General features: G+C 44.4%; 1 protein-coding gene across 1 annotated transcript in view; it reads right to left on the bottom strand.

Moving 5' to 3' along the window:
* Nucleotides 1-4,937: 4,937 nt before the first annotated feature.
* Nucleotides 4,938-14,507, bottom strand: part of LOC146186578 (poly(rC)-binding protein 3-like) — a 364,017-nt gene continuing 354,447 nt past the window's right edge. The window contains exon 17 of the mRNA XM_084607303.1: nt 4,938-14,203. Within this exon, the coding sequence (XP_084463429.1) occupies nt 14,200-14,203 (4 nt within the window). The 3' untranslated portion in view covers nt 4,938-14,199. The remainder of the gene's footprint in view (nt 14,204-14,507) is intronic.

Genomic DNA, 14,507 nt, shown 5'->3' with positions numbered 1-14,507 from the left:
GTCTGCTTCAATTAGTGTAAACGTTATTTGTATTCAAAGTTAGCGTTTTTTTGTAAAATGGCTAAAAGAAAATGCTAAAGCGGCGCTGAGGTTTCGCGTGGAAAAATTTTACACTTCGCTGTCAGAGGATACGCATCGGTTTTGCTCTACGACTCTCGAGGAATGTGCACGGTCAGGGTGATTTCAGCTATTTTTTTTCGTGGCTCGCTTGAAGCGCGCGAGCTCTTCATGAAATTTTTAAAGCATGATTGAAATGCTCCCTGTCTTGATTTTTTTTTCTGTTAAAGTTTCGGGCTTTCCTTCCTTAATTCAAGTGGTAACAATTATCAACTACAAAGTGTACAAAAAAAATTACCGACGATTACGTTACTTCCTAATGCGAAATTTGAGCGCAGCAAATAAGCTGTTTCACCTTCTCGATAGATTGAGGCAAATCCGCCGCCACCGATCTGGCTCTCTGATTGCCACCGCACAGGGGTTGCATTGGAGGAGGAGCGAAGAAAGGAATTAAGTTCGAGCCAGCGCTTTGACAACCGGAGACTCGCAGGAAGAGGGGGGAGGGGGCGGCGTGTACACCCAGGGGCAAACGATGGGGGCAGAAGCGCGCGCAGCAAGCGGACAACGCGATAAAGGGAGGAGGGAAGAGATAGCAGCGACTGACTGATGCTGCTGACGCCGATAGTGAGTCAACCCCAGCTGCGGAGTTGGTTTCAGGGACAACGCCGCCGATGCCGACGCAAACAATATGATACCCTCGCTTCCGCAGCGCCAAGAACCAGGTCTAGCCGTGGGAAGGTGGTCACGTATTAGTCGACGTGCCGGGGCCTACGTGAAATAACCGGCGCGTCGGCAACTGAAGAGCACCCTATCCGCCACACAGGAACAGGGGGGGGGGACCCTCCCCTCCTCTTTCTGCATGGCGGCGATGGTGTTCTATGCAGTCACGTTATCTTGACTCTCTAGCGGCGTCAGCGGCATCCAGTGGTATCAGTCGGTCGCTGCTAGCGCTGGGGGGATGAAAGGGGGGCGGAGCTGGTTACGAGGCCGACGACGACGCCGACACGAAACCCAGGAACGGACGCCAAAGAGCTGCGCTCTAAAAGACAAATAATAATGGAATAGCAGAGCCACGTACGATAAATGTAATGAAATGTACGTGCAATAAGAATGTCATAGTTCAGAAAACTTAAGAGGGTGGCGCTACAAACACCTTGAATCTAAACCTGATTCTAAGGTCCCTCCTGAATCGAGGGGTATTTACGAGAGGGTATGATGTTTGTACAACGTTCTCACTCTGCCCTTTTCTCTCCATCGAGTGAGGGACGTAAACACTGGCGGGTCGGGTCGAGTGGTCGAGTCGAACTCCGATGCAGGGGTGGTTTGACTCGGCTCTACCCTGCCGCAAAAAGCATACATACGCGGTCGACTTGAGTGGGGGCACTTGCGACGGATTTGTCAAGGAAGGGGACATCCGAACAATGGATGGGGTATTGTTTGGTCTCCCACTCCGTGACGAATTGAGTTGACTTCCGCGCATGGACCTTTTTCCAATAGGACACCCTTCTTGCGGGTGTCAGGCGCGTTGCCAAGAGTTTGTACAATCTTCCAAACAGTAGTTGAGAGTAGGGCTGGTCTTGTCTAGCATGAGGAAGCTGGCGAACCTGGCCGCGTCTTCTCTGTTGAGGCAAGCTGCGGGAGGCGGGAGGGGGGGGGGGGGGGGGGCAAGTTGCGGTAGGCTTAGAAGATGCTAGCACTGCACGCAATTATTGTACAGCTTCTTGTGGAAAAAAAAAGGTATACGTGAGGCTTCCCTTATCTAAACTAAATGAAAGGGGATCTCTGAAGGTGCTCTTCAACTTTTCATATCACAATGATTGTCTAAAGTCAATATTTAGAAATTTAGAAGTTGTCTTACTTACTAATCAGTTAACTGCAAAATAAAAAAATACAACCAATTTGCTTGCTCAATCAAATACGAAGTGTGTGCACAGCGCTGCTTACACCTTTTACATTTTTCTATGCACTATACAGTTCGGTTTGCTTTCATTCTGCTCTGATAAGAAATGTTGTCAAACATATAATTCAGCTCTGTAAATTGTTTATTTAAATTATATTAAATTGCTTTACAGGGAATGAAAAGCACTTTTCCCGTGGACACCTGAACAATGACGTAAGGGAAAGGAGGAGGGTGGGAGTTAAAGCGGATAGAGAGAAAGAGGTGTTGAAGTGTAGTGCTTCGAGTTTTGACCACCTGGCGATCTGTAACGTGCACTGACATCGCACAGCACACAAAAATGGATAAAAAAGAAGTAAATTAATGTGACTTCAACGATGTGACGTCACGCAACCGGAAGTAGAGCAGAAAAATGGCTTAGGAAGGGATTGGCGCGCAATTTGAAAATACCAAACACTAAAATGGGTAAACAGAAGTGAATTAAGCCACTAGAAGCAACCAGAAACAACCAACAGCAGCATCCGTGCTTTCGCATTACTCCAATGCAGATTTTGCAGTGCTCTTTAATTTTTTGAGGGGTGTACGCGTAGCCCGTCGTGATTTCAGAAAAAACGAAGCAAAAAGTTCACGTGACAACTTGTATGGCGTAACTTAACACATGTTAAGCGCTTCAAACTCAATACGGCGTGTTGTAAATGCATGTCTCGGCCATTGCTGAGGGTTCATAGCAGCAAACATTTATAACATGCTATATTCGGTCAGAGTGGCACGTTGAAAAAAAACAACAACATTAAAATACTGAATGCCAGGTCTGGTCAAACTATGTATCTTTTGGTATTCTGCATGGGTCTTGATGCAGTTATATATGACCTTCCTGAATGAAGATGCACACGCGCAGTGCCACCTGGAAAAAAACAGTTGAGGAAACCTAGTTGCCCTTGGATCTAATCAAACTTCAGCACAGATAATTTGAATTTTATTCTGCCTTCTTTTGCAGGAAGAGCCCAGCCTGCTTTGTCCAGCTTAGACCTGCAAGACCAGCAACGGCTGAACAAGCAAGAGCACAAGATAGTAGCGGCTCCCGGCTCGAGGAGGTTGCCCGCAGAGGACTCACCAGTTCCCAGATATTGGGTTTCAATAAATACCTTTTCCTCCTCCACCTCGCCAGGGGAAGAGATGTTACGGCCAAATATATTTTTTTATTCAAGTCGATTCTTCGTATTCCATCTGGCCTGCCTTTTACCATGCCATTGTCTATTGCATGCAGTTTTAAGATTTTTTAGTGTTTATGAAATTTTTTACAATAAAGCCTAAAAATAATCGTAAAAGCTGTTTCTACAATTATGCATACTGATATGCTTATGCACTTTGCATGTTTGCATAGACAGTGTGTTTGTGCAAAGCTCAGCTAGCACATGTCCCTCTGAAATTTTAATTGCACACTGGGTGTTCAGTGCTTTGCCGTGTTAATGAAAGTAAAACAGAAAACAGGAAACTTAAACACCTGTTGCATATTCTGCTGCCTGCTTTACTCGTTTACGGCAAAGGAATTGAACACTAGTATGTGCCTGAACTTTTCATGACACGTGCTTGCCGAGCTTTACACGAATGCTATTGGCAAGTTTTTACACTAATAGGGGACCCTGCGAGCAAGTTCCGGGAAACGTCCGAATGTGCACCTCGGGTTCTCCGTCGGAAGTTCGTGGGATGTGATCTCGTACATCAATGATCGTACATCAATGACCGTCTGGGTTTCTTCGCTATGCATGGACTACTGCGAGCGAGCTCTGCTTCCCTGGTTGCATGAGCATTTTTTTTTTTTTTTTGCAGCATGTTGGCGTGCATTTACGCAGTGCACTTGGTGTTCTTAACAGCACTAATGCTCCTCTGGTTTCCCAGGGCAAAGTGATAGAAGATAAAGTGCAAAACAATTTCCGTTGACCAAAAAGACTCCGGCCATCGGTGCCTTTGTTCTGGTGTACACATTCTCCACCAAAAAATTTCAATTGTGGAAAGTGGTGGGGACCGCGTGCTCATATGAGCTGTGCGGAGAGGCCAATCAAAACCTGTGCTCCCGATAAAGTTGACGTTTTCCTATTTTACAGCAGCTCTTATCGGCTTCACGGCCTGCCTGTCTTGTATGACATGGCACCTGAAAGGCCCATTCCTATAGGCTCCAAGGTCACGCGGGACAGGGAGTTAAGACTTGGGAGCATAGTCCAGACAAGTATCCGGTTAGCGTACGTACGTGGGTCATGTGCTGTGCGCACAGTGCGAGTTTTTAAGGATCCTGCAACTCACATGGGCGGCACATAAACACCAGCTTCTTTATTATTATGTAGTGGCAAGTAATAAACCCGCTGGCATGCAGTAGTTGCTAGCACATTTGACATGCATGCCGCGATGTATTATAGCCAAGCTTGACAGCAAGCCCCTTTTTTTTTCTTCACAGCCTCGCATGCTCAGCGATATAGGTGCTTGGCTGCTGAACGCAAGGACGCGGGATCGAAGCCATGCCACGGAGATTGCAAAAAGCGAGGCATCCGGCGACTGTGCGACATTAATGCACGTTAGAGAACCCAGGCAGTTGAAATTTCTAGAGCCCTTTAGTATATTGTCCCTCTTAGCCTGAACTGTTTTGAACGAACTCTGTTTACTAACCCCATAAACTGAACCAAACGAAACCAAGTTCTCTGCCATTTGTAATGTATATATGTAATGTATGCATGCATGTGCGTGTGTATGTGCTATGCATAAACACACATAAATCTAGGCAGCTCGATCGTGCTGCTAATTCCTCTGTTGCTGAGACATTTGAACACTAACCATGTGTTTGCTTTGTTCCTTCACGATGAGTACAACGTTAGCTTCAGTGGGTGCTCCCAGTAGCCTGCGTCAGCTTGCCGCAGCTCCACAAGCCGCGGCAGCCGTGCTCATGGCGGAGTCGACAAAGATTCACACACAAGAAACAGGGTCATGAAGAACATCTATAAATATCTCCTTTATTACCTCGAGAGTCGAGTGAATCGAGGTGCTCACACGCCTTCATCAGAGTTTATTGCATCAAATAGCGGCGCTGTATGAGTGTTCATTTCCCCCCCCCCCCTTTTTTTTTTCTCCTTTCAAAGTTCCCGATATAAGTACAATCCACCAAATCTCACTCTTTTACACCACGCTCGATACGGGTTTTAAATACTGCGTATATAATGTTTAATGCGCTTTCCTTCTCCGCGTTATACACACAATACGGGAACAACAAGTGGCAAAAAAGTGACAGAGAAAAACCAAGAGAAAGAGTGCATCAACGGCAGAACAGTACAGCTACTATGTATACACGATATATCTGGTGCAAACGAACGCAGGCGGGCTCCGTTACGATCACCGCGCAGGTCTATGTTAAGACTAGTGGCGTCTGCTTCCTGAGTATAACGAGAGACACTTCTATCATGCAGACGACGAGAAAGAAATGAAACAGCAAATAAATAACAATAGAAAACGTCCACTGGCTGGCGTGTCACGCACACACACACAGTCACACACATCTCCGCTGTACAATGAGTAAAACAAGTTCGACAAAAACGAACGAACCCATGTGTTTGCTGTTTGTTTATTTCCTCTCCCCCTTTCCGGTTTTACACACTATGGTTGCTTCTTTTTTTTTTTTTTGCATAAATGAGACCTTGGCATCGACGCGCCGACTTTGGCAGACAACTCAGGGCGTCGTCATCTTATTCTCTCCTGTCCCCGAGCCCCGACAGCGATCGACGGCCAACACACACCGCATATGGTATTACGCCAGCGCGAAGACTGTTGCAGGTAAAAAAATGCAACGCCGACCACCGGCAGTCTAGCGCAGGTGCGTTAACATGGCGTTACGCTAAAGCATTGGCGACTCTCGAAAAGTTACCTACAGCAGCGATCACGGCACGGCACAGGAGCCACAAAGCTATGAGTGCTAAAAAGAAGCACACATATATTAAGCAATTGCCTCAAAGTTTGGGGCTCTGCCTACAGGGTGCGACGTGTGGTGCATCACAACTCTACACCACTCAGTAACTGACCCATGCTCAACAACCTCAAACCCTTTTTAATCTCTCTTACAACTGTACCTTCCTGTATGTACTGATCACACACAGCTCTTTCACAGCTGTGCTTATGTCACGGTTGCAATTCTGTTGACGCAATAACATAAACCAGTGAGTTAGCACAAAACACGCTGGTTACATGCATTTCAATATAACACTGCACGTGTGCTGTTCTCTTATCACATCAACGAATGGTGCAGGGGGCACACTGCATGCTTTCAAGCCTGCTCTCCCAAGACAATGCCTTTACCACAAGTCTGTAAGGCTTGAGATAGGGTGCGTATTCTGAGTTTGCATCGTTTTCAGAGGTGCCTTTTCTCCTTGTCCCTCCCTCATCGGACTGGCGGAAAGGCAGAAACCGGAAGTGGTGGCAACCAGATCCGGTTCCGCTGTATCCACCAATCAGATGATTCGAGGTCAGGTTGAAAATTACACTTCTGAATGTGACGAAAAGTCTGAACACGGACCCTGGACATGCTATTATAAACGACCACGCATTGAATAACATCGCATTTCGAGCTGACCCAGGAAGGACAAGCAGAACAGCAAACAGAGAAGAGGCTAAAGTATCTGGCTCATCAAAGAGGCATTTTCATGGCACAGAGCTGAGAACTGTGCAACGCCAGGTCAACGCCTGCGATGAACACCACTGCGCTGGTAGCTGCTTGCCAAAATGATGGCCGTCTATGTCAGGAGAGAGGCGTGGACCGCGAATCGCTGCCGGGGCGCGCGCACGCGCGATCAAGCAAGCACAAGCACACTCGACGAGATATGTGAGCAAACTGTGAAAAAAGTGCATGATATGTTTTTTTTTTAGTGGGTGTAGAGAGTACACATATATAGATACATATCTATATCTATACACAGCGTCGCGTTTGCTTCGCCGCCCCTCGTCACACATATTTTTTCTCTCGCTCCCCCACCGAAAAGAAAAAAGAAACAGTCATACACGGTAGTGATTGTTTGAACAAACTTTCCGCCTCTTGAGCACTGTTTTTTTGCTTTTGCATGCGCGCTTCCCTCTTCTTTTTTTTACAAAAATAAGAACGCAACAACAGAGTACGATCTAATAATGTACATGCAAGCGGTACAAGCCAGGCTACAAAAAGATCTTTTTCTCTCTAGATTTCGCGCGCCCACTGACGCAGGAAAGAAAGGCTTCGTCCTCATATTGCACTGTCCTGCTTGCTTACGTGCCTCCGCCATTCTTTTCGGCGTTTCCAGCTTACTGCATGGGTGCGCACGAAGGTGGCGAGAACAATTTGAAGAGGTGTGCCGCCCCCTCCTCTCCACTCATCACACGTCATCAACAAAAATAAACTCAACTGACAATGCGCAAATACTTTTTCTTTATGCGGCTTCTCTCGCCATAAAGTCACGCGAATGAGGGGGGGGCAACAGCTTTGGCTTTAAACGAGATCTGTACAAGTGTGTATGCGACCCTGTGACTCGACTCATGAGTGTTTTATTTCCCAGTCTCCACGACGAGACTGCGCCGCGTGCGAGTCTACGGCGTTTTGGTTTCTTTTTCATTTCTTAAAACAGTCGGGTAGTGCAAGGTGGTGGAAGGCGGGTCGTGGGTGGTGAGTACTGCACCTGCTGCGCAGGGTAAGGGGGCATCGCGCGAGCATGAGACATGATCTCTGGTTTCACTGCTGTGTAACACTTCTCGCTAGCATGCTCTCTTTTTAAGAAAGTGACATGAAGCTAGATGATCAGTGCGTTGGCTTCCTAAGATGCCAGTGACCATCCTTGCCTAATGACTAGCACTTTGACCTCAACTAATTGTCACGGCGCCGAAATCAATCAGTCCGGTGCATGCGCTGTCTGCTCGCAGACATAAAAGGAAACGGAATTCTTCCAGCTTTTTACTAGCAGCAACCACTCGAATGCCATGCAGCGGGAGGATGCAGGAGGGTAGCCAAGGAAAAGGCAATTGCCTATCATCTTCAGCGGTGCGTGCGTCGAACAGCCGAGAGGAAAGCTCGTGGACTGAGCGGTCGAGCATTTGGTGCTACATGGCATGGGCAATGCACTGAAAAGCAAAGGCCTTTGACAAGCAACAGGTGACACAGTCGCGCTTGCCGCTTCTATCACACATGGGCATTTCCTCGCACTTGCGTGGCTTTTTGTGCATGCGGTAGATAAAGCATGCACAAAATGAAAAAGCGTAATGACACACAGGCCGGTGCGTGGTAACACTACAAGTCATGACAAAGTGCAGCGTCAAGTGGGTGGGGGGGGGGCGCGACATTCCGAAGCCTCTCCATAATGAGAGAGGAAGGGAAAAAAAAGGCGCAGATACTCACACGCGTTCGTCACTGACTGTGGCACAATGTCAACAGATAAGCTTATGCAACACTACATGACAACAGCACTCACACACGACGCTCATAAGCACAGACACGTGTGTAAATCCACTGACTAGATATTCAAGGCCTCCGTCCCTGTCACGTACGGAATGCCTTTCCTGCGCTACAACCTTTTTCCGAACGTCGCATTTCCCGAGCGCATATCGACAGATTTACAAGAGCCGAGAAACTTTTTGGCCTTCACGTTGCTTCAACTACAATGTTAAATGCGACGTTCTGGAAAGAAAAATGCACTGTCATTCGACTCAAGAAAAATAAAACAAGTAAACGTAGGTAAAAAGCTAGCCTTTTCACTTGTGAGCCTACTGAACTATCATCGTAGCTCGTTGTGTGTATAAAAAAGAAGGGTTCTTCTTTGAGAGATTAGTCTGTGCCGCGCTGACAGTGAGCACATATACCCAGAATATGAAACACATTCATGGCAGCGAGCGCCACAACCAATTCAAGCACGCCCCTCCGTTTCCACTCAGCAATAAAGAATAATAATAATAATAATAATAATAATAATAATAATAATAAAAATGAAAATGTTTAATTGACGCTGCTTGAAAATAACAGATACGAAGGACAGAGTCCCAGTAAACTTGTTATCACAGAACGATTAAATATATGCGTAAAACTGCACACACACGGCAAAAAGACTGATGTGCACTGCGACAATGACAGACGTCAATCAGCTGGCGAGCACGTGTTTGAAAGATCGAAAGAAAACATAGCGAGAATTGGAAAATGATGGAACAATCAATGTTGAGCATTTAAGAGAGCTACTAAATACAACCTTAGCGCTTTTAGGCTTGCGAAAAAACTGCACCAAAGCAAGAGAAATGCACAGAAACAGCATGAGCACTCTAAATAAAAATATTGAAGTAAAGGCAGCCACTTTTGCCATGGCTGCTTGCAAAAGTATGGAATGCTTTCCCGCACTAAGTATGTGCACGTGGCAAAGACAGCTTTCCAAGAGGCCTTAGAAAAAAAGACTGGGTGCATTCCTTGTTCGCGTAAATGCCCATGTTAAATTGGCAGCTATGCGCCTGCATAATTCGGTGGTCTAGAAAACACCGCTGTGTCTACCTTCCCTCAGAAGCTACCAAACGCAGCTCGAACTGTACCTCCATGACCTGACCACAATCAAGCCATCCCGTTTTCCTTCGGTGCTATGTCTCAGCGACACTATCAGGCTAATCACGGCTACAACAACGCATTTACAAGGCTTGTTTGGAGCGCTTTCTCACTCTCCTACTTGCGCGGTTCACAGAACACAGCGGACATACGCATTTGACTGCTCTGTAGCACGGGCTTACCAAAATTCCACATGATTTGTAATCATGGACACGCCTCCACTACAGAAAGTAGCGCTACTATTGCTCTAGTGCTTGCTACACGGGGCAGAGAAAGCAGTTACTGCGCACACTTGAAAAACAAACAGCATACAATACCATGTGTTAAGTAACAAGAAGCCCAATCACAACTACAAGCAAATGAAAGCATCGTCCTATGTGTATTGCAAGTCTGTGCTGCATAGTATGTGATATGTTATTGACTGAGTGAGGGGAATAAATGAACACAAGAACATGACATATGCGCATCATAACAGACTTTAGCTCACTAAGGTTTCCTGCCTGAGATCAAAAAGTGTGTTAAAAGCCACGAATACTCTGTTTTATCACAAAACAGACAACGCAGGCGAGCCTCAAAAGACACGCAGTGCAAGAATGTAAAACGGTGCAGTTAACAATATTTCAGCATGGCTCAAACATCACACCATAGACTTACATATGTGGCAAGAAAAATGGTGTAGATAACCCAGCAGCAAGCATGTGGCAAGGACCCAAAGATTAGTCGGAGCAAGAAGAAAGTACCTCTTCAGCTAAAACATCTTGAAAGCATAAAAGACAGAAATACTTTGCCAGCGAACATACTATGAGATGTGACCGCTTTGAGCTTCTGAAAGCACCTCATCCGTGAGGAGTAGTGAACAATCTGCGCAAAACATTCTGTTGACGGAAGGGACATTAAGCGAGAAAAAGAAAAGCTGCACCAGTCATTAGATATGGCATATCGGCACGCAGGGCAACCTATGAATAATCTCTTGGCATTGTATGAGATCTACTTCTCTGCTATCTTGAAATGGCACATACAAATATGCCTGAAGACAACTAGACAGCAGAGCAAGTAAGTGCATTAGTCACTAAGTATAGCACTCGCCTGGCTCATTGGTTCTTTGAAACCTATGCTACCCTTCAGGGAGGTAGGGGTAAAATTACTCCGGAGCTGTTGCCATGACAAATCAGAAACGGGGACTAGAGTATTAACATTTTTTTTTTTCTTCTTCTTCTATGATTAGCATTTGCCTTGGAGGGGTCAGTATGACGTTGCTCTAGCACCATAAAAAACAAACCTACATATGGTCCTCATCTGTCGGTTTGAGTGCACGCTACAAATTTGGGGCTTGCATTATCTGCTGACACAACACACAACACAGGGATGTTTGGAGGTGGCCATTGCAAATGAAACGAGATGCTTTAAAAAAAGCAAGTGTCCAGCAATGCTAGTAGCCAGAAAAAGCGCCCACTTCAATTTTGATTTGTTCAACGCAAGACTTGCATCCCTGCTATCATAAAGTGTTAACCTAAAGAAACTGCCCAGACTTTACTTCCTGGGAGGTCTACTGACAATATACGTTGAGGAAACCTAGCAGAATAATAAAATCTAGTTATTAGCGGTTAATGCTAGCAATACGCACTAGGTGATCTTGGTTGTGAAAAGCTACTGCAGCATGCTGGAGCACGAAAAAGAAAAAAAAAAATAAACCACAGAATACAGCAATTTCACTTTCCCTTATTCTAAGGTCTGCTAAACCAAACATGTGGACTTAAAAAAGAAAATCACTCAAGTTTACGACATGCAAACCAGGTTTTGAATTCTACAGAACATGCTGCCCGGTCTTGTATCTCTCATTTTGTACATTTATGAAAGTGCATAGTTTGACTGTAGTGACGTTTCCTTTGTATACATATACTATCTCATATATATTTATATATATACTTCAAGTGTATAGAAAAATTTACACGATGAAGGGCATTTTACCGACCAACAAGGCCATCATAGACTGAGGAATTATGCCGGTATGAGAGTAAGGAGAAAGCAAAGACATGAAAGCCAACGTCATTCTGCACATGTTCCAAGGATATGCCTTTTGTTCGTTAAACATTGCCCACATGATGTCTTTTGGTTGCGGCGTCACGCTTTTATCGGCACAGTCAGGAGTACTTTGTGATAAGGCAGAAACTGCTGATGACTGCCTTTCTTGTCATCTTTGAGCTGCCAAGCAACATACAGTTACGTTCTGATATGTGCTTTTTAAATCACAAACTTATGATCCCTGTGCAACTTCAGAAGTTTTACACTATAAATAAATTCCATCATTTGAAAAAAACAAAAAACAAAAAAAAAAAAAACAAGGAAAGGTAAGTCTAACAAAGGTACTAACGATGTATTATGCTTGCCTGGTACATGGGAATAATTGTGTTTTTGCAATGTTGCTTGCGCCTTTACGAATTAAACACGATAAATAGCAAATTTTTGGGCATCGAGTTGACTGACACGTACACCAAAAGGGGTAAGAGATACAACCTGATACACAAATTACAAAGGGTTGCTGGAAAAGCTAGGTTGCTCTGCTTTGTGTACCTTGCACTCAGGACAATATCTAAGAGCTACACAAGAACAGAGGCACATTTTTCTTACATGTAGAGTCATATAATATACAGTCCAAGTTACTTCGTTATGATAAATGACTTTGTCTATGTTCTTGCTTGGCATTTAGCACTTGATATGTTTGGCTTTTAAACACCAATTTTTCGCTAATGTTTATAAAACAGAACAGATAATTTGTAGAATGCACATAGTGCCATTCGTGCTTCAAAGTTACAACCTCTTCAAAATACCAAAATGTACTGCGTGCAGTGTCCAAGATAATTACATCGCACGATAAAAAGCGGCAATACAAAAACCACAAGCTTCTGTATGCGCCCTGTGCTAAGAAAAATTGTGACCACTATTTCTCGAGAAACCAATACATATTGGTTAGCACAATCATGCAGATGTATCCTACAATGCCAGTGTAATTTATATGAAGTAAATATGCCAAGTTTTATAAATAAAAGATGTGGTATGTGATGTGAAGGAAAATGCCATATCATCTACGTTTTCCAACTCAAGAAAAGCTGGTGGGAAATATTAAAATTCCTATCAAAAGCCCTTACGCCATACTGTTAACATTCTACCCTCTACAGATACGATTTCGAATTTAACAACAGTAGGTGAAACAGCATTTACTAACATAAGTAACACAACCTACCCCCAATATATGAAGCTCAATGTTCTTATTTATCATCACTACATTAGCGCAATTTACAAAAAATTAAGAATGAATAACATATACAAATTACCATAATTAAAAAAAAAATCATGTTTTGATCATAATTAGAAAAACAGCTGACTATAAAGGTGCCTAACACTTGCCATTTATCTCATGAATAAAAAATGATGATCTAGTATTATAAAGAGATATTCTGCCATGACCATGTTGGGGAAAAAAATTATAACTTCTAGGTCAATTTGAAAATAAATGCGTAACAAAAATCCCTACAGCACTTTTAGGTGCCTGATATACACCAACAGCAATACTGAGACCAGCTTTATGTTTTAACAGCACTGTGAAGTGCTTTAAGACAAACTCTCCTTGAGTATTTTTTGTGCTTCCTAACCAAGGGTGCTGTTGGCACCAAATGATCTTACAAGTGTTCCTCCTCAAGTAGAGAGGAAGATTCTCGGGCTCTCTGCAACAACTGCTGATGCCAAAGAAGAAACCTTCAAAATGTTATTAGCAAAACCTAGGCATCAAAACCTAAACTGTAACAAATAAATACAAACACCTCTTTGTAAGAAGCAAACTACACATTATTCCTATCTGAGTGTAAAAGCTGCAGTATACATGAAAAGTTTGGCACCGAATGATGATCTAACTGTTTTTTTTTTATATAACCAGGCTGTCAGCACTGGTTTTATGTAATGGCAGCAGGAAAGTAGCAAAAATATTCTGGACAAATTATTCCCTGCTCGCAGAAATTTCCGAACCCATCACACTTGGCGTGTATGCGGCCAACACACAGTGACAATGCATTGCCGTGCTTCTCCATCGCCTGCCTGACACTTCAGGGCTTGCCTGTATGGTCACGTCTATGTGTAGATATATTTGTGTTGCACGAAACCCGTATCACATGCACACATAAAAAGAGAGAGAGAAAAAAAGAAACACATATACAACTCTTGTCCTTGGCCTCCATTCAGAGAGCAAAAACACCAGGAATAAATTAAAACTCACACAGTTGCGTGGCAAAAATACGAGATCGGTCTCTAGTGTTGCAGCTACAGTGCAGTGCTGGTTTGTCGAGAGAACAACGGTGCGCAAGGAGAGGTGTGTCGCACCTGCTACGTGCAGACGTGTACGCTCGGTGCAGCGAGTGACAAAAAGATGCTCGATAAGAAGAGGTGTCAAGCCATCGCGACACGCTGAGTTGAGCGCGTTTGCTCGCGTCTGTCGAAGAGGGGAACGGGAGGTTTAGGTTGGTGCGCGTGTGTGTACAAGCCTGGTTGCCATGAGATACGCATCTGCATGTCATCCACTTGTTTTGTGCGAGTGCTGGGGTCTGGCTCCTTAAGTAGCAGAAAGATAGGTGGTGGTGGTAACCTCTGGAGCTCCTCCAATGAGAGGCACAGAGAGAGATCAGCTGAGGAAGGAAAAGAAAAAAGAGAGCTCTCATTTAGAAATTCCCTGATTGGGCAAAGCCTGCCATGTTCTCCCCCGTTGTTACAGTGACTTCAGACATGAAATGAAGCAACTCAAATACCAAAGTCTTGTTGACCCAGCATTTATGCGGCTTCCAGTAGGTTGGCGATCAATTAACACACATCACACTAAATGCATAGAAAACACGTCTGGAGACGCAGGTAACATACTGCAGATACAAGCGTAAATAACTTCAGCCAGTTGTTGTGACAGCCAACTTTTGTCAATATTAGTTGATAAGGAGC

Source organism: Amblyomma maculatum, chromosome 6 (genome assembly GCF_055883805.1).
Source record: "Amblyomma maculatum isolate TAMU_Amacu chromosome 6, ASM5588380v1, whole genome shotgun sequence".
NCBI classification, from domain to species: domain Eukaryota; kingdom Metazoa; phylum Arthropoda; class Arachnida; order Ixodida; family Ixodidae; genus Amblyomma; species Amblyomma maculatum.
The sequence above is the reverse complement of the archived record's forward strand: the minus strand, read 5'-3'. Positions and strand labels throughout refer to the sequence as shown.